At 43.5% G+C, this 20055-nt stretch overlaps 2 protein-coding genes across 2 annotated transcripts in view; both read left to right on the top strand.

Annotated features, from left to right (window-relative positions):
* The window catches only part of TMEM163 (transmembrane protein 163), a gene marked incomplete at both ends in the record, with an annotated part of 102679 nt that overhangs the window by 7201 nt on the left and 75423 nt on the right, over positions 1–20055 (top strand). The window lies entirely within an intron of this gene.
* POTEE (POTE ankyrin domain family member E) lies at positions 11686–13183 on the top strand. Its single transcript, XM_083379603.1, is given in 2 exon segments — positions 11686–12340; positions 12344–13183. Coding segments are annotated over 2 exon segments (1119 nt in total). The 5' UTR covers positions 11686–11836; the 3' UTR covers positions 12959–13183.

The raw sequence follows: 20055 nt of genomic DNA, 5'->3' as shown, positions 1-20055 counted from the left end.
TGCTGGGGACGCGTCTCGGCCGGGCCTTGCAGGATCCAGGCCGGGCGTCTTTGCTCGCTGCTCCGGCTCCTCTGCCAGGCTTGTTTCGCGTGCGAGCTTCTTTGCCGGCCGCTGCTGAGGGAAGATCTCTGGAGAGGAGCATAAGTTGGCAGGGAAGCTGCATGAGGGAAGGCTGCTCCAACCAGCCAGCATCCTTTCCACGCATGAGTGGAAATGGGGTTTCCCTTTCAAGAAGGGCCAGCCTCCCTCATGCAGGACTGGGAAGTGCTGCTCCCTGCCTCCTCTTGCTCTCCAGAGATCTGTCAAGGCAGAAGAAGGAACACACACACACACACACACACACACACACACACACACACACACACACACACTCTCCAAGCTTGGAGACTAGGAGGCTATCTACATTTGAGCTAACAAACTACCAATCATGCCTGGGCTTGGGAAGAAGGCCCTTTCCATCCTCTGCACATGCTTGGCTGCAGATGTTTGGGGAGGTGAAGAGCTTGTGGGGCAATGAGATGTCCCCACATCAAATTAGCTGGTGCAACGTGTTCTCTCCTGACCTAGGCATTTCGAGTAAGCTGCGCTGAGTGAGCAGCATTGAGCTGGCCACGCCCACCCGGTCACGCCCACTTGGCCACGCCCACCTGGCCACGCCCACCCGGCCCCCTGAAGGCAACCATAACGCTGATGTGGCCCTCAGTGAAATTGAGTTTGACACCCCTGCTATATTGAAATGTGCTAGTAACAAGGACTTACATTGAAAGGGGAGAGCAAATTATGTCTGAAACTGAAGTGCCACATCCTGGGAACTGAGAAGAATAAAGCCAAGATTTTTAAAATTCCGGTTATTGCTTACATCAGGGGTGTCAAACTCAATTTCATTGAGGGCCGCATCAGCATTGCGGTTGCCCTCAGGGGGCCGGGTGGGTATGGCCAGGGTGGGCGTGGCCTACTGGGTGGGCGTGGCTAGAGTGCGTATGGCCTACTGGGTGGGCGTGGCCAGCTCTACATCGTTCTCATCAAGGGTGCCTATGGGGGCCTGGGCAGGAGTGGGACAGATCTGAGGGTCTCTGGCAGGAGGAAGGTCTCTGGGCCAGGGCCAAGGCAGTGGGGGCTGTTCCCTCACTGTTTCCAGGATGGCTTCGTGGGCCGCATGAAACCACTTCGCGGGCCGGATCTGGCCCCCGGGCCTTGTGTTTGACATGTCCGGCTTATATCCTTAGCCAAATTCTTCAAAGTTGTAGTTTATATTCACAGACTTGATAATTGGTCCACTGCAACTTTTTTTCATCACTTGGAGACATCTTATTTTTTAAAAACCGAAGCTCAGAATCTCTCTTAGCAACATGAACAGAATTAGTGCAATGCAACGCAGCCCTAGGCATTCTGTTGAGAAGTAACCACCACTGTATTCAATGGAAGTAAGTTCCAAATATTTCAGTATTTGTTGGATAAAGGGTAAACTTCTTGTTCAAAGTTGACAATACAAGAAAAGGCTAATGTCCTCCAGAATTAATTTCCTGTGTTTTTATAATGTTATGTAGGAATGACCTTGGGAGTCTGTTAGAAGAGATGCTGTTTAGGGAATGTTCAGAGAAGGGAGGATGAGGCAGAGACTGCAGCTGCATGACATTTGCAGGGAAAGAACCTCAGAAAGCATCCTTTCTAAACTATCAGGCTGTAAAAAGAGAGTGGGGGGGGGGTTTCTGCTTTCAGATTTACAAGATTCTGTTAATGAAACCTTACAATAAAGTGGAATTCACTCATCTCCTCTGGTTTCCTATCTCTGGTGTATGCAGCATAGCATACACATGTGACAGCTACTGAAGGAAGCGCGGAGCTGGACAGCTCCGGGCAGGAACAGCATTCGGCGGGAGAGCCGGATTTAAAGGGACAGCATTCGGCGGGAGAGCCGGATTTAAAGGGACAGCATTCGGCGGGAGAGCCGGATTTAAAGAGATTGGCTGACACACCGGCGGGAAGCAGGGGTTTAACTCTATTGGCCAGGTATAAAGGTAGATTGGTACCCTTTGTTCCCCCATTCTGGACCACATTTTATTCCTAATAAAGTCATGGTACGCTAGAAGTCTGAGTCTCTTTGATCCTTGAACCCGACACAGCATTGGCAACGAGGATGGGATGTTGTTCCGAAGGGCGGTAGGACACCCCGTCTGGCAGGGAGTCGTCGCCTGAAGTGGAACACGATTGATCGGATCGCTCGAGATGTCTTAGGATGGTTAGGCTCCCATGGCTCAGATCGGTCAAGCCCCCTTGGCACTGGTCGGTTTAGCTCCCGTTTTCAATAGCACCCAGCCCAAAGAATGGGAAGCGTTCGTGGGGCAGCTAGAGTTTTATTTCATAGTAAACCGCATCACTGAGGACAGGATAAAGGTGGCCTCCCTACTCAGCACATGCGGAAAGGACATTTATAAACTGGCAGTGGGTCTGTGTTCGCTCATGGCCATTGGGGAGGTGAAGTACGATGACCTCATGGACAAACAATCAGTATTTTAACCCGCATATGTCAGAAATGGCATGGACGTTCAAGTTTGTAAAGAGGAACCAGCTGCCGGGTGAATTGGGGCCAGCATTCATGGCTGCAGTCTGACAGGTGGCTCGCCTTTGCAACTTTGACAATTTAGAAAGGAGGTTGCGGGACAGAATCGTCTTCGGCCTCAGGGACCGAAAACTGAGGCAGAAGCTGCTGGCCAGACCAGGTCTGACTCTCAAGCAAGTACAGGAGGAAGTACTGGCCTGGGAGTTAGCTGAGAAGCCAGAGATGACTGAGACCAACCGAGGCAATCAGGGCATCACCGTCCATCAGACACACGGGGCTAGAGGAAGCAGCATGGGTGATCTGGAGATGGAGGTGGACGCGCTACAGCTCAGAGCCCCCCACCCGATGGGACAGCGTGATAGCTCGAGGGGTCAATGGTCCACAGCTGCGGCCAACGGCCAGGACAGGAAATGCTCCGGTTGTAAGTGCGGCTCGACCAAGCAGAAATGTGCCAGCTGTGGGGGGAACCATCATTGATCCGCCTGCAAGTTCAGAACGGCCAAATGCTGAGCGTGTGGCAAGACGGGACACATCGCGTCTGTTTGCTGGACACGCTGCACGAGGTGGATGTGGAAGCTCACCTGGCGTCAGGTACTGGGGCTCCGAAATGCATTGTGTCCATCAGCCACACAGAGAGCAGAGGGGAGGTGTGTAATACGGGGGCTCGACAACTACTCACCCAAAAAATTAAGCTAGTGGTGCATCTCCAAGAGGTTCCCTGTAAAATGGAGCTGGACTCTGGATCCGCTGTCTCAGTCATTTCGTATGAGACCTATAAGTTAATTTGCAGCCGGAGTGGCCAGCGGGTTCCCTTGAGACCATCTAGCATCACCCTCACCGATTTTCAGAATTTCCCAATACAAGTCCGGGGGGAGGCTACCTTTCCTGTGAGGTACAGGGAGTTCCAGGGGTTTTTGGACGTCCTAGTGGTAAAGAGGCAAAGGACTAGCTTGCTGGGGCTGAGCTGGTTCAAAGCGCTGGGAATTCGCATTATCTGAATTCACCAGACACAGTCCCAAGTGCAAAGCATTGAATCCGTGTGTAAGGCTTTTGCAGACGTGTTCGATGGAACGCTGGGAAAATACACAGGTCCACCAATCACATTTAAATTGAACCTCAACATACAACCCATTAAAATAAAGCCACGGAGGGTACCGTTCACATTAAAACACAAAATTGAGCGGGAACTTGACAAGCTCGTGGTGCCGGGGGTGCTGTATCCAGTTGAGGGAGCAGAGTGGGAAACCCCCATTGTCATGCGTCTCAAAGCAAACGGTGACGTCAGAATTTGCACTGATTATAAATGCTCGATCAATAAAGCATTAAACCCACATGCATACCCTGTACCCACGGTCAGCAGCATCCTTGCATCACTCCAGGCAGGCGCGATCTTCACCAAGCTGGATCTTGCTCAGGCTTACTTACAGCTCCCGGTCAGCTGCACAAACAATAGTCACCCACAAGGGGGCGTTCCGGGTAGACCAGTTGCAGTTCAGAGTTAGCGTAGCTCCCGGCATCTTTCAAGAGGTGATGGAGCATACTCTAAAGGGAATACCGGGAGTCTGCCCATACTTTGACGATGTCCTTATAGCTGGGGACTCAAAGGAGGTTCTGGCAGAACGTCTGCGGGCAGTTTTGGAAAGATTCCGTGCTGCTGGCCTTAAGCTCAAGAGGGATAAGTGCAGCATTGGGGTGCCAGAGACAGAATTTTTGGGGTTCAGAATTGATGCTCAGGGAGTTCACCCTGTAGCATCTAAGGTGAAAGCAATCAAAGAGGCACCCACGCCAAAAAATAAGGTGGAGCTGCAAGCTTTCCTGGGGTTACTTAACTTTTATCACACTTTTTTACCCCACAAGGCATCTATTGCTGAACCTTTGCACAGGTTATTGGACAAGCACTCCACATGGAACTGGACCAAAACACATGATTCCAGCTTCCTGCCATTAAAAAACCTCCTGGCAAGCAATGCCACCATCACCCACTTTATAGAAACCAAGCCAATTTGCATTGCTTGTGATGCATCCCCCTATGGAGTGGGGGCTGTATTGAGCCACCTGGAAAAGGATGGCAGACAAGTCCCTATTGCTTATTACTCTAGGACATTGTCAGCGGCTGAGAGGAATTATGTACAAATAGACAAGGAAGCCCTGGCAATAGTTGCTGGAGTAAAGAAATTCCACGACTATTTGTATGGTAGGGATTTCACTATTTTTACAGATCATAAACCGTTACTTGGTCTGTTCACCACAACAAGCAAACCCCACAGATCATGTCACCCAGAATGCTCCGGTGGTCCATTTTCCTTTCCGCTTACTCCTGTAAATTAGTACACAAGCTGGGCAAGGAAATGGGCCACGCTGACGGCCTAAGCAGACTTCCCTTAAACAATATGGAACCAGACCCAGCTCCTGCAGCTCAAATACTGAACATTCAGGATCTGCCAGAGTGTCCTCTCAGTGCCACTGACATTTCAGCTGAAACAGCAACAGATAAAATATTAAGTAGGGTCCAAACGTGGGTGAGCACGGAGTGGCAAGACAAATCTCCTGGGCCAGAATTCACGGCATATTTCACCAGGCGGCATGAGTTGTCATCACACAGGGGCTGCCTATTGTGGGGTTGCTGGGTCATCATACCTCACACATTGAGAGACAAGGTGTTACACTCATTACATGAGGGTCACCCTGAGGTAGTGCAGATGAAGGCGTTGGCAAGAAGTTATCTGTGGTGGCCGGGCCTGGACAAGGATATTGAGAACCAGGTAGCAGGCTGCTACACCTGCCAAAGATCGCGGCCACCACAGCCCCACGCCCCAGTCCACAAATGGGAAGAAACACACACACCCTGGTCCAGGATTCACATTGACTATGCTGGGCCTTTGCACAACCAATCATTCTTGGTAGTGGTTGACAGTCATTCCAAATGGTTGGAGGTGGTACCTGTCAGTAGCATGACCACAACAGGGACAGTCCAGGTGCTCTTGGGGCTCTTTGCCACTTCCTGATGTATTGGTCTCTGATAACGGTCCACGATTTACCTCCTTGGAATTCCAGGCCTTTCTGAAGACCCATGGGATTACACATGTCACCTCTGCTCCCTTTCACCCCTCGACTAATGGCTTGGCTGAACGCATGGTGCACACCACAAAAGACGCATTGAAGCGCATCATCCAAGGGAACTGGAAACAATGCTTGGCCAAATTTTTACTACATCAACACACCACTCCCTGCACTGCTACCGGGAAGAGCCCAGCAGAACTCCGTTGGGGATGGTGCCTCACAACCGTCTTGGACAGACTACACCCTGACAGAGTAGCAGCAGTCACAGACCACCCAAAAGTCACCAGGGAATTTTCAAAGGGAGACTCTGTGGGCAAGGAGCTACAGTTCTGGGAATGCATGGGTGCAGGGGGAAGTGGTGGAGCTAACGGGGCCACTGTCTTACATCATAGGGGTGGAGGGGGGCCTCCAGTGGAGGAGACACATTGATCAGCTCAGGCATCGAGCGCCTGAAAAAGGACCTGACAGCAACATTCAGGGGGGCCTACCTGACCCTAAGTCCACTCAGAGGGTCCAGAGGGACACAATAATCAGGGAAGTACTTCCCAATCCTGGGGGGTTGGAACAATCCCGACCCCACCAACATCTGGACCTGAGTGACGGAACTACCTCAGCTGGTGGAAGCCCTGGGAGTACACAGAACTACAGGACCCAGGTGGACCGGCAGTTCCCTTCCCCGGGAACATCACCACCTGAATTGAGGAAAATCCCCAGCCCCAGGCCAGAGGCCTTCAAAAACAACACCGAGCCTGAGGGGAAAGAACCCCTGAGGCGTTCTGGCAGGTCCCACAGGACTCCTGCCTACCTCTCAGAATATGTACAAATGTAAGGGGGCAGGGGAAGATTGTGGGAAATCAATGTGTATATAGAATGTTGAGGGGGGGGGAAGAAGTTGGAAATGGAAATAGGGTATTGTTCTGGCTTATGGGGGAAGGGGTGTAGCGTATGCAGCATAGCATAGACATGTGACAGCTATTGAAGGAAGCGCAGAGCTGGACAGCTCCGGGCAGGAACAGCGTTCGGTGGGAAAGCAGGATTTAAAGGGACAGCGTTCGGCGGGAGAGCCGGATTTAAAGAGATTGGCTGACCTGCCGGCGGGAAGCAGGGGTTTAACTCTATTGGCCAGGTATAAAGGTGGATTGGTACCCTTTGTTCCCCCATTCTGGACCACGTTTTCCTCCTAATAAAGTCATGGCACGCTAGAAGTCTGAGTCTCTTTGATCCTCGAACCTGTCACAGCACTATCTGCTCTAAATGGGAAGGCTGACAGTTTCAGCACTGTAAAATAAAAAGCAGGCATATAGATTTAGAGGTATATGTTAAGATGTTTAATTTTAGTAGCTGGAGCAGCGCACACACACCCACACACATATGTATATACGTATATACATATATATGTATATGTGTATGTGTGTATGTAAAATATTAAACTATGGTGCTGGAGAAGACTCCTGCGAGTCCCTTGAACTGCAAGTCGATCAAACCGGTCAGTCCTAGAGGAGGTCAACCCTGACTGCTCTTTAGAAGGCCAGATCCTGAAGTTGAAACTTAAATACTTTGAGTTTCAAAGTGAGAAGGAAGGACTCACTGGAGAAGAGCCTAATCCTGGGAAAGATTGAGGGCAATAGAAGAACGGGACGACAGAGAATGAGGTGGCTGGATGGAGTCACTGAAGCAGTAGGCGTGAGCTTAAATGGACTCCAGAAGATGGTAGAGGACAGGAAGGCCTGGAGGAACATTGTCCATGGTGTCACAATGGATCGGACACGACTTCGCAGCTAACAACAAAAAAAGTAAAATATATTTATATAAAACTACAAGTTTGTGTCAGAGTCTATAACTTCATTTGGACACCGGCTGCACAATTCCCTGACAAATGCAATTATGCTGTAGCGGTGAACATTCCTTTTATATTTTTCATTGAAGTTTAAGATGCAGAGATAAAAAACTAATACAAACTAAGAAAAAGAAAAAAGGAGAGAGATAAAAAGGAGAGAGGAAGAAAAATATATTTAAAAAGAAAAAAAGGAAGTTGGTTCTTCATCAAGATAAGTTCTTTTTCAGTAACTTTTCACCTTCTCTAACTTTTCAACCAAATTTTCTTCATCCCATATTTTATCTTTTATCTTTTATCTAGGAAATAATAAAGCCTCATCATTCAATCTTAATCAGTAAAGGTTCATTAAGAGTTTTTAGAGCTTAAACAAGTAAATCAGTTTCATATTCCTTTACACAGTAACCTACCATTTTCTTTCAAAAAACAACAAAATACAACAAAAAACTTCTTCCAGTTTCTGCTCCTTGGTGGAGCAGTGGGCTAATACCTCCTTAAGTAACACCAGCTGCCTGCAATTAGTGCAGGTTTGCATCCCACCAGGCTCAAGGTTGACTCAGCCTTCCATCCTTCCGAGGTAGGTAAAATGAGAACCCAGATTGTTGGGGGCAATAAGCTGACTTTGTAATAATGCCGCTTGAGGGGGGGGCGAAAGCCCTAATAAGCAGGCATATACATAGAATGAAGGCTATTGCTAAGCACATTGATTTGTGCTTTAAATTGTAAGCTGCCCTGAGTCTTCGGAGAAGGGCGGGATATAAATGGGATTAAAATAAAAAAATAAAAAAATAAAAAATAAAATATATCTATAGGCCAGTGATGGTGAACCTTTTAGAGACCAAGTGTCCAAACTGCAACCCAAAACCCACTTATGTATCGTCATGTGCTGGGTGGGCGTGGCCTATTGGGTGGGCATGGCTGCGGTGATAACGGCAGACTGAGTGGGACTAAAAAGTTCAATTCCAACTTTGCGAGATTTTTTTTCCCCTGCGAAAAGTTGAAAATGATTGATTGAACCTTTTTTTTTTTTGCACACGGCGGCCTAAAGCGAAACGATTTTATAAAACCCAGCTGAAGTCCTAGGAGTGGGGTGACGGCACGTGTGCCCACAGAGAGGGCTCTGCGTGTCACCTGTGGCACTCGTGCCATAGGTTCGCCACCATGGCTATAAGCAAATCTTTAAAGTCTTATCATTTACTTAAAAAATCTATTAGGAGCTACCAGAAACAACATAATTAAAAATTGATGATTAATCCCTTCAGATAATTAACTTTTTGTCTTATTCTCCTCTCAGAACCCCCTTCACAAGTTTATCACTTAGTTTTTAATACCGAAGATTCTCACTTCCTCTAAAACAGGGGTGTCAAACTCAATTTCATTGAGGGCCACATCAGCATTGCGGTTGCCCTCAGGGGGCCGGGTGGGTATGGCCAGGGTGGGCATGGCCAGGGTGGGTGTGGCTAGAGTGCGTATGGCCTACTGGGTGGGTGTGGCCAGCTCTACATCGTACGCATCAAGGGGGCCTATGGGGGCCTGGGCAGGAGTGGGACAGATCTGAGGGTCTCTGGCAGAAGGAGGGTCTCTGGGCCAGAGCCAAGGCAGTGGGGGCCGTTCCCTCACTATTTCCAGGATGGCTTTGCGGGCCACATGAAACCACTTCGCGGATCTGGCCCCCGGGCCTTGTGTTTGACATGTCTGCTCTAAAAATACAGCAACAAAAAAACCTCTTCCCATATTTTATCTATAAACAAATCTTCAAAGCCTCTATTAGTTCTGGACAAGAAAAACCCATCAAAAGCTACTACAAAAATTATACATTTTAACCTTGATCAAATAACCCAACTTTATAAAATATCTTACTTTTAAAAGTCTTGATGTTATTCCTTTTAAGTAGTGTCCCAAAAGATTATTTCTTTTCATTCTTTTTTTATCTCTTCTCAGAAGCTCCTTCATCTTTGTCAGTATGATTTTTGCATCCTGTCAACTTTGAATCATATCAAAAAGAGCCTGATTCAGAGTTGTATCCTCTTCTCTCTCCTCTTCTAATCTCATTTTTATACTGTAGTAACAATCTTAATCAAATGTTCTGCAATATTTAGCAATATTATTGCTAAATATTCTTCCTGAGTTAAAATACTTTCTTCCATTCTGAATTAATGGGTCTTCTACTTTAATTCTAATCTTTAATTCTATATGGTCATCTTTAGTGATCAACATTTAAGGTTTCCTCTTATCATGTTTTCTCTCTAATTCACATTTTCCCAGGGAAATATTTCTTATACTTAAATTCAAAATCTCCATATATTTTAATGGATTTTTTTAAAAAAGGAAGCATTCTTATAATTATTTCTGAATCTTATTCCAGTCAATCTGACCCCTCAGTGTTCTAATCACCCTTTTACTGCTTATTTCCAAATAAAATATTTTTCTTTAAGTACTTACATGAAACCTTTTTCACAGAGGATTGAAGGAAAAATTACCCAGTGTAATAAAATGTGTTTTTCTGAAGGTTCTTAGCATCCAAAAAGCAATTTACAAGCCATTTCTAGCGAAAGTGGTTAAAAGGGTGGACTCAGTGTCTTTTTAAAGGCTCTGAACCATGGTTTGGGCAAAGCTGATTTTCGTTACTCCCAGAGTTCTAAAACTTGCTGGCGACCACTGTTTTACAGTCTTGTCATGAGGGACATCTTTATGGAGCATTCTGGATTATCCCAGATCTCTCTCTTAATCTGGGGAGGAGTTCAGGGAAATCAATTCATTCACTGGATCCTCTTCCCACCATGGTCATTGGCTCTGCTCTTGTGGAGCTGTCTTCAGTTTGCCATTGCTCCCATAGTAGATAAGACTTTTTCCCCCCTGATCTAAATTGTATCCAAAGGAATTTCTTCAACAGAGACTAAGGATATCCATATGGACAACTGAAACAGTTTCTTACAAGTTGTGAGAGCATAAATTATTCATGGGGGTTAGGATTAGGATTCCTTTTTGTTCTTTTCAATGAAAACTTAGGGTATTTTCAGTTTGTATTTCTCTTCTACTGTCGCAGTTTCCATGTTTAGGCAATTAGAATGCTGGTTGACAGCTTGCTGATAGTCACCTGTGTGATGTGATTGGTTTTTGCTGGCCTAACCCTTTTAGACACCTGCTATTTATGGCACACGTTTTCTAGCACACAATTCTTTAGCTGCTGCCATTTAGTCAAACTGCTTCTCATTCAAACTGTTCACAATGGCAAAGCAATCAAATGGCAAATCGGATCCTGTATTCTATGATTATAACTATTGACACATAATGCTAAATTATAATGTGATTTGTTGGGCTTTGCCTCAATATGTTGTACAAACCAGCTACTATGACTTGTTTAATGAACCGTGGTTAAATTACCATGAAGTGTACAACCATTTTTCTATATATAAACCAGAGAATGATGAGGCATATTAATTTATAATGGCAAAAAGAACATTTCTCATGTTATAGCTAAATATTTAAGTTCTCCTTTTTAACCTGAGTTTGAGATTGAAAAATAAGAGTATTTCCAGTAGTAAATAGAACTATTTGTTCCTAGTTAGACATGTCAAGCTGAAACTATAAATTTAACATGAGTTCATCAGACATTCTTAACAAACCATGGCTAATAAAGGATAATTTGTCACAGGTGTTACCCACCAATTGGCTTTTCTAACTGAGAGAAGGGTTTTTAACTTGGGAAGTAAGAATAAGATTGAAAGTTATTTTTGTTTAGTAAAAATATCAAGATTAGTTAATACATTGCTTTTGACCAGAAAGAAAAATCTCAGCTTTTTTATCAAGACCATTTCAGCTACCAAAACAAGTCTTAGATTACTATTTCATATAGTTACTTTTTTTCTTATGATGTGAGAATTGGTAATGAAGAATATATTCTTGGAAGAAGAAATTTATGATGTTGGTTATAAAAAGAAAGTGGAGAGCATTATTCCTTTACTGCATTTCTTTTGGCCTAGCCCTAGAAACGTAACATATCACTTAATATAATTTGTTGTTTTTAATGTTTTAATTGTTTGAGTTTTGTACTTTTGAAATGATTTTACATGTCTTTTAATTTTTGATTGGGAACTGCCCAGAGTTGATTGAAAGATGGGCACCTGTCATAAATGTTTCAAATAAATAAATAAATAAATAAATAATAAAAAACAAACAAATTTCTTCTGGCTTAGTTTGTTGTGTGGATTCAACCGGCAGTCGTCAAGCGCCCTTTCGGTCCTTTTTTGTTTGTGCGCCGGTGAATCGCTCAGCCGCCTCGCTTGCGCCTTTCTCCCTTCCCCCCGCCCGAAGGGTCTCCACAGGCAGCCAAGCCCCCCAAGAGTGTTTTCCAAGCAGCCGCCTTCCCCAGAAAGATTGCCATGGATGATGATATTGCAGCGCTGGTGGTTGACAATGGCTCCGGCATGTGCAAAGCCGGCTTCGCCGGAGATGATGCGCCCAGAGCCGTCTTCCCCTCCATCGTGGGTCGCCCCAGGCATCAGGGTGTGATGGTTGGGATGGGCCAAAAAGACAGCTATATTGGAGATGAGGCGCAGAGCAAGAGAGGTATCCTGACCTTGAAGTATCCCATTGAACATGGCATTGTCACCAACTGGGATGACATGGAGAAGATTTGGCACCACACCTTCTACAACGAACTCAGAGTGGCCCCCGAAGAACATCCTGTCTTGTTGACAGAAGCGCCCCTCAACCCCAAGGCCAACAGAGAGAAGATGACTCAGATCATGTTTGAGACCTTCAACACCCCAGCCATGTACGTTGCCATCCAGGCTGTGCTCTCCCTGTACGCCTCTGGCCGTACCACCGGCATCGTGATGGACTCTGGTGATGGTGTCACCCACACTGTGCCCATCTACGAAGGTTAAGCCTTGCCTCATGCCATCCTCCGTCTGGAACTGGCTGGCCGCGACTTGACCGACTACCTCATGAAGATCTTGACCGAGAGAGGCTACAGTTTCACCACCACGGCCGAAAGAGAAATTGTGCGTGACATCAAGGAGAAGCTGTGCTACGTTGCCCTGGACTTTGAGCAGGAGATGGCCACCGCCGCATCCAGTTCATCTCTGGAGAAAAGCTACGAACTGCCCGATGGACAGGTGATCACCATCGGCAACGAGCGGTTTAGGTGCACGGAAGCTCTCTTCCAGCCATCTTTCTTGGGTATGGAATCCTGTGGCATCCATGAAACCACCTTCATCATGAAGTGTGATGTTGACATTCGCAAAGATGTGTATGCCAACACCGTCCTCTCTGGTGGCACCACCATGTACCCTGGCATTGCCGACAGGATGCAGAAGGAAATCACCGCCCTGGCACCCAGCACAATGAAAATCAAGGTCATTGCCCCACCTGAGCGTAAATACTCAGTCTGGATTGGAGGGTCCATTCTGGCCTCCCTCTCCACCTTCCAGCAGATGTGGATCAGCAAGCAGGAATACGACGAATCCGGACCATCCATTGTCCATCGCAAATGCTTCTAAAGCAGGACTTAGTTACCACCATAGCATTTTTTTCCTTTTTTTTGACCCAAAAAAAAATCCCCCATAACTGCGCATAAGCGAAAAAGTTTTTTGAGAATTGGCATGGCTTTGTTTGTTTATTTGGCGCTTGACTCAGGATATAAAAACTGGAACGGTGAGAAAAGGTTTTGTGACTGGCGGCAGCCTTTATTAAAAAAAATGCAAAAAAAAAAGTTTGGGAGCGAAGACCCACCCCCCTCTGACCCCCTTCCCTCCTTCCCCCCACCCAACCTCCCCACCCCTCCCCAGTTCTGCAGTGCAGCTGAGGACTCCGATTGTATTGTGTGGATTCAACCACTAAGTTATGGTTTATGGATTTGGCACAGGGTATTAAGACAAAGTATGCTTTTAGACTTTACAGAGGGTGATAATTGGGGAGATTATATTTATGAATAGAATACAAGTAAAGAGTTAAGAGGACAGTTCATTATAAGGAAAACAGATGCAAAACTAAGAATTTAGAACCACAGGGGTTAGAAGAAAAGATGGTGGCTTGAAAGAGGAAAAAGAAAAGAGTATTTATAAAGATAAAAGAAGAGAAGCAATGTAGACTTTGCTCTTCAGTTGAATAATTAGAAAGCATTTTGGCTGATGTATCTCTAGAAACAAAAACCTGAATTCTATACCAGGGGTTTTCAAACTCTGTTCCATGCAATAGGATTATGTGAGAGATATGGAGGTATACCTTTCATGGGGATTCTGTAGAATTTAGTTTCAGAAGGCAAAAGGGCTAGTTTATGTCTTATTAATAAGCTATATTGTCCGAAGACTGCCAATATTTGTGATATCTTGGAAGAAAAAAGATTGCAGTGTATGTTTTGATTTTGCTGGTGGTATGCATCCATGTTTTTAATCTTGCAACAAATTGCACTACGTCTATTTTAAAATATGATTATGACTTCAGTATGAAAAACACAACTGTATCAAGAGTACATAAATATTGAGTTAAAGTGCCATGGAACAGAACTCCGATAAATGAATTATATCAATACTACATAAATATTGAATTAGAGTCTAATGGAACAGGACTCATATAACTGGAAGTCCCTGCTGGAGGACAGAAGTAGGTATTTATTAAATTTAGAGGCTGCCCAAATTTATCATAGTTAAAAAATACAATAGAGACATTACCAAAAGCAAGTATGTGGGGGAAATTTTTTTCTGACTAACCAAACCTCCTCACAAAAGGTCTGCCTGGGGGAAGAGCCAGATTTTAAAAGTTTGCTTGAATAAAGTTAGGATGGAAGCTATGCTGTTCTTTGGGGAGTTGCCATTTCAGAGGACACGGACTGTGACAGAACATTTCTGGTTACATCAGATAACACTGTTTAATGGATGGGACCCAGAACATGCCAACTTTGCAAGACCATAGAGGATGAGTAGAAATTGCGAGGGTCCCTCAGCTAACCAGACCCAATGCCATAAAGAGCTTTATTTATGATAAGCAGCTCCTTGAACTGCATCTAGAAACCTATTATTACAACTAGTGTGAAGAATGGTGCCTATAAAGGGTGAGAGGGTGTGATGGTCTATAGTGAACCAGAAGTTTCCCAGGAAGGAGGGAGAAGATTCCAAAATGGAGGGAGGGGGAGAAGAGGCAGCATAGGCTGGATTTTGATAGGAGGATGATAATTAGGATAGCAACTCCCTAGAATCTCCCAGGGTATAACCATTAGGGTGGGTCTGGTAACATTCTGTGTATTGTTTGTAAGCAAATAGAGAAATGAACTCTGACTGAATTGCTCTTCATTGTTCCTGGGCTTAGCCTGATAAGTAGCTCACACAGTAACTTCAACCAGAATGTTCCACACATGGATAACAATGGAGTACAGTCTCTGAAAGCTGAAGGTCTTGAGATGACAATTTCCACCCAACTTTCTTTAAATTGGACTCACAGCTGGTACCAAATTCAACCACCACCACCCCGGCCCACATGTCAGCTGCCAAATCCAAATGAGATCATGGATGAGACAGGACTTGTTCCATATACAATCTAGCATTTAGGAACATCAACCAGAATCCAGGGTTACTGAAGATCTCATGACCTGATGTTGAGGATGAATTTTGAAGGCCAGACAATGCTAAGCATGAGTCTTACCCTCCCACTAAATAATCCATATTCCCATCCTATTCCCTCATTCCTGTCACAACATTAATGGAACTGCTAGTTCTCTCCTCCTCTTTCGCTTACTCATCCACAATAATTACATAAATATAGTCGGTCAAACTATACCTTCACCTTTACCTCCATAATAACAATAGGATAACCACAGTAACCTCCTTAGTTTTTCTGCGCTCAGACACTCAGATTCTTCAGCCAATGGTTGTGATCACCAACCATTCACCCTCATCCACTCCCACTTGCCACTCATCCATTCTCATTCACCAACCTTTCCGTTCCCTGACCTCTGTATTGGCATACTAAATTAGATTGTGGGTCACATTTGGCTCAGCTCATTCCAGATTCTCCCAGGTCATAAGTAGCAAGAATGAAGGAGCAGTGGAGAATGGAGAAGCCAGCAGAATAAATGCAGCAAAAACAGACTGACTCAGGTATAAATAAGAAGAAGGTAGAGTGGTCTGCAGGCTTAGTTCAATAATACCCAGTCCAACTCTGATTGCCCCAGTTATCTCCAGGTGTACCTCTGGTTATTGTTTGCAAAGACTCTCCACAGGGTAAGAGAACTTTTCAAGTGCCAAAGAGCCTGTCAACATTCCTCTGCCAGACCAGAGAGAAAAAGGGAAACTCTACTGAAAACACGATTGCCAACACACACACATATATAGACATATGCTCCTAATCTGTTCTTCTATTTGACAGTATTTACACATACTTGTAGTTGTTGACTATTTGAAGACTGCTATCAGATTTCCCATCATCTTATGTAGGCTAAACACATCCACATAATGATGTAGAAGCCACAGGCATCTTCTGTGATATCATGATCATTGCCTATTCATATGGTTTGAAAAATAATGCCTGCAAAACGAGGTAATGAAAGTGTGAATGACCTTGTGCAGGGGTGGCAAACTGCTGGCCCGTGGGCCAGACGCATCACAATGAAACCACACCCACTCCATTGCCAGCAATGGGGGAAAAGTTCTGAAAAGTCGTGCAGTGTCACATGACATCGTGAGCTTGACATGTCTGACCTTGTGTGACAAGGGGAAGAGATGCCTAGGAAACAGTCGGACAAGAAAGGGCAGGAGCCCCCAGTGGCTTCATAGAGAAAGAAATTTAGGAAAAAAATCCTAATTGCCCAGGCAGTTAAAAGTATCAGAAGAAGGCTTGTACTTTCAAACTTGTAAGAAAATGTTAATTCCTTGGTGGAGCAGTGGGCTAATGCCTCCTTAAGTAACACCAGCTGCCTGCAATTAGTGCAGGTTCACATCCCACCAGGCTCAAGGTTGACTCAGCCTTCCATCCTTCCGAGGTAGGTAAAATGAGGACCCAGATTGTTGGGGGCAATTAAGCTGACTTTGTAATAATGCCGCTTGGGGGGTGTATGAAAGCCCTAATAAGCAGGCATATACATAGAATGAAGGCTACTGCTAAGCTTGTAAGCCGCCCTGAGTCTTCGGAGAAGGGCGGGATATAAATGGAATTAAAATAATAAAAAAAATAGAATTATTTGATCTAGTCATGGTTCCTATCTGATTTACTTGAAAGAGCTGATATAAGGTGAATATTACAATAAAATTTGTGGAAGTCTTTCCTAAGGTCCAGGTACACTAAATCTATGTCGTTCCCTTAATTTACTAAGATGGAAATTCTGTCAGATTAGATTAGTCTGATATACAGTAATTTGTGACACATTCGTGCTGGTTCCTATTAATTGTGGCATACCTATCCAAGCTCCATAAAGTTGCTGTTTTATAAAATATTTGATGATTTGGTCTGATAAAAAAAATCACGCTGACTAATCTGTATCTTTTTAGGGCGTCTTTTCCTTTTTGAAGAACGGTATTGCATTATATTTGCTGTATTCTATTCTTTTAAGAATTTTACCACTCCTTCCAGGAGTTCTCAGAAATTTGCAAAAAGATTTCTTCAATCATCCTTACCAGTTCCTTTAGTATTCTGGGATATAACTCATCTGACCCTAGAGATCTGAATTTATTTACATTAGCTAAGTTCTCTTTTATCCTGTTCTCATTTATCCTAAGGTGCAAAACTTTTCTTCCAGTGGCATAACAATGAGCAACTAAGGATCCATCCATTCTTTGCTGAAAAAAGACAGTATGAAATAGATTAATTGAAGTTAGGTAGTTCTGCCTTGTAACCATCACCATTCATTACTTTATCCTCACAAAGGACCTTGCTCCTCTTTAACTTTTATTTTTAATATATCCAGAGAAACCTTTGATATTTCTTTTAATATCTTGCACAGGCCTTAGCTGAGTCTGAACTTCAGCATTTTTGACAGAATCCCTGAAGTTTCTATGTGGTTATCGTTTCCTGTACATGTCACCTTCTCTTTTCAGTATTTTAAAGATGCCCATCCACTCTGCCCTCTTTAAATTTCTCCCAGTTTCCCTTTCGGTGGCGGCGATTGCTGGCAATTGTGCCTTGTTTGGTAGGATTTGCACACTTTTCTTCTTAAGGATTTAAGCTGGTTCTGACTTGCCTTCTCTTGCAATTCATCAACACCTGCTCTTCTGAAATCAAGTATTTCTGTTTTAGCTGCTTTTACTCTGGATATCACAAATTCAAATATATTTCAATCAATTTTCTCCACTGTGCTGGTCACCTTCACTACTTTAGCCAATTTCTCTATGTTGGCAAGGATTGGTTCCAGCATAACTTATTCCCTTACTTTTTCTTAAACCTGAAAAATGAAGTTGTCAGCTAGAGCAGAGGACAATTTTTGGTCATATGGCTGTTGACAGATTCCCAATAGATGTCAGGATAACTGAAACTTCCTTCATCATTATTTTATGCTTTTTTTTAAAGACTGGTCATCTGATGCAGATAAGTTACATCTTTATGTTCTGACTGCTCAGGTAGTCTATAGTACCATATCTTCCATAGTATCTCTTTTGTTTCTCTTTTTACTATTTCACACACATCTCTAGTACTATTTGATATAAAATTAGGTAATAGAAATGTGTATTTTTAGTTTTTATTAACAAGTATTTATTATTTGAAAATGTAATGCCTTGAAATTGGAGAATAAGATCCTTTTTTGTCTTATGATTCTGTGTATCATACTCTTCCTGATTAGATTTGCTAGTATGACACTCTGCTTAGAATATCAAAGTTACCATAATGTTGTAATTTCTGGTTTAAATTCAGGGCTCAAAAACTGCTAAAATGTGTCTATTTGCATGGAGATCTTGATTATTTGGAAAACTTTGTGGCAGTGGATTAATATCATTTGTTAGAAATAAAATTAGTTTTCTGCTCCAGTATTTTTGCATATTCAGAGAACATACTTTAATATGCTTTCTATTATTAGAAAATAAAACTTATTGTAAATTAAAGTGTACTTTATAGAAAGTTAACTTGCTTAGTCTTAGAACTTTGTATGTACTGTACATTGTAATCAAAACTAAGGTATGAATCATATGTTATATGCGTACACATCACTTTGAAAGAAATGCTGCAGACCATTACACATTGCATTTGTTTTTTTTAAAAAAATCAACAAATCCATAGTTTAATATTAATGATGAAACTATATTTCAGAAGAGAATGATGCTTTTATCAGTTTAGTTTAGAACAAAGCTCTGAATTTGATGCTCACTGAACTTAAAGAAGCTGCTGTACTATGAACGCAAATTAACTATTTGCAAATCTGTTGCTGAAATAATAGAAATTAATGATCTGATTTTTTTTCTAGTTATGATACTGCTTTTAGTTAGAATAATCCAGTTTCTGAGTTCAAATGTCAAATGATTTAACCGTGGTATAGTGAATAAATGGCTGGAATACACAGTGTACTAAACCCAAACCATATTAATCTAATAATGGCTGAGAGCTATGGTTCCTAAAATTAGATGCAGTGGAATGCCTCATATGACATCTGCCTAGGCTCAGTTTCCTATCTGACATTTTATAACATAAAAGTCAAAATGGTGAGGGATACATCCTGGCAAGAAAGTGATAACCAGGTATTTGATGATTAGCTGTATCTTCTTTTCATGTATTGTTCCATGCCATGGTGTATAAATCACATTTGTGGGCTTATAATATTCAAAGCTATGGTTTATTTTTATTTTTATTTTAATTCCATTTATATCCCGCCCTTCTCCGAAGACTCAGGGCGGCTTACAAGCTTAGCAGTAGCCTTCATTCTATGTATATGCCTGCTTATTAGGGCTTTCACACACACACACCCAGCGGCATTATTACAAAGTCATCTTAATTGCCCCCAACAATCTGGGTCCTCATTTTACCTACCTCGGAAGGATGGAAGGCTGAGTCAACCTTGAGCCTGGTGGGATGCGAACCTGCAATAATTGCAGGCAGCTGGTGTTACTTAAGGAGGCATTAGCCCACTGCTCCACCAAGGAGCAAAATTGATTCCTTTAATTAAAGAGAAGAATCTGTCTAGTTTTGTTTTTACTTTACATCTAGGTCAGCGGTGCCCAACCTTTTTTGGCACTAAGGACCAGTTTTGTGGAAGACAATTTTTCCATGGACTGGGGGGAGGGAATGGTTTTGGTTTTGTTCGCTTGCCCTCGTCTCACTTCCAGCCTGGTTCCTAACAGACCATGGACTGGTCTGTGGCCCAGCTTTTGGGGATCCCTGATCTAGGTCATAACTCTAATTGTAAATTGTGCCTGGGCTTGTAAAATATACCAGAAGATAAAATTACCTTCAAGATACGCATTCAGCCATTGAATTGGAAGCATAGCAATATACTACCTTGAACTATTGTGCAATAACAGGAACTAAGTTTTTAAAATTAATTTCAAACTCTCATCAATTGAAGAAGAGTAGTTAAGAGGTACTGTAGATAAAAGAGTCTTTGTAGGATGTGGAATGTTAATATTTTGAGTAAATAAACCCATATTACTTAATCCTTACTTCAGGATACAAGAGACCTACTGTT

Source organism: Vipera ursinii (genome assembly GCF_947247035.1).
Source record: "Vipera ursinii genome assembly, chromosome: 1".
NCBI lineage: Eukaryota > Metazoa > Chordata > Lepidosauria > Squamata > Viperidae > Vipera > Vipera ursinii.
Note: the sequence above shows the minus strand (reverse complement) of the source record. Positions and strands in the feature narration are given on the sequence as shown.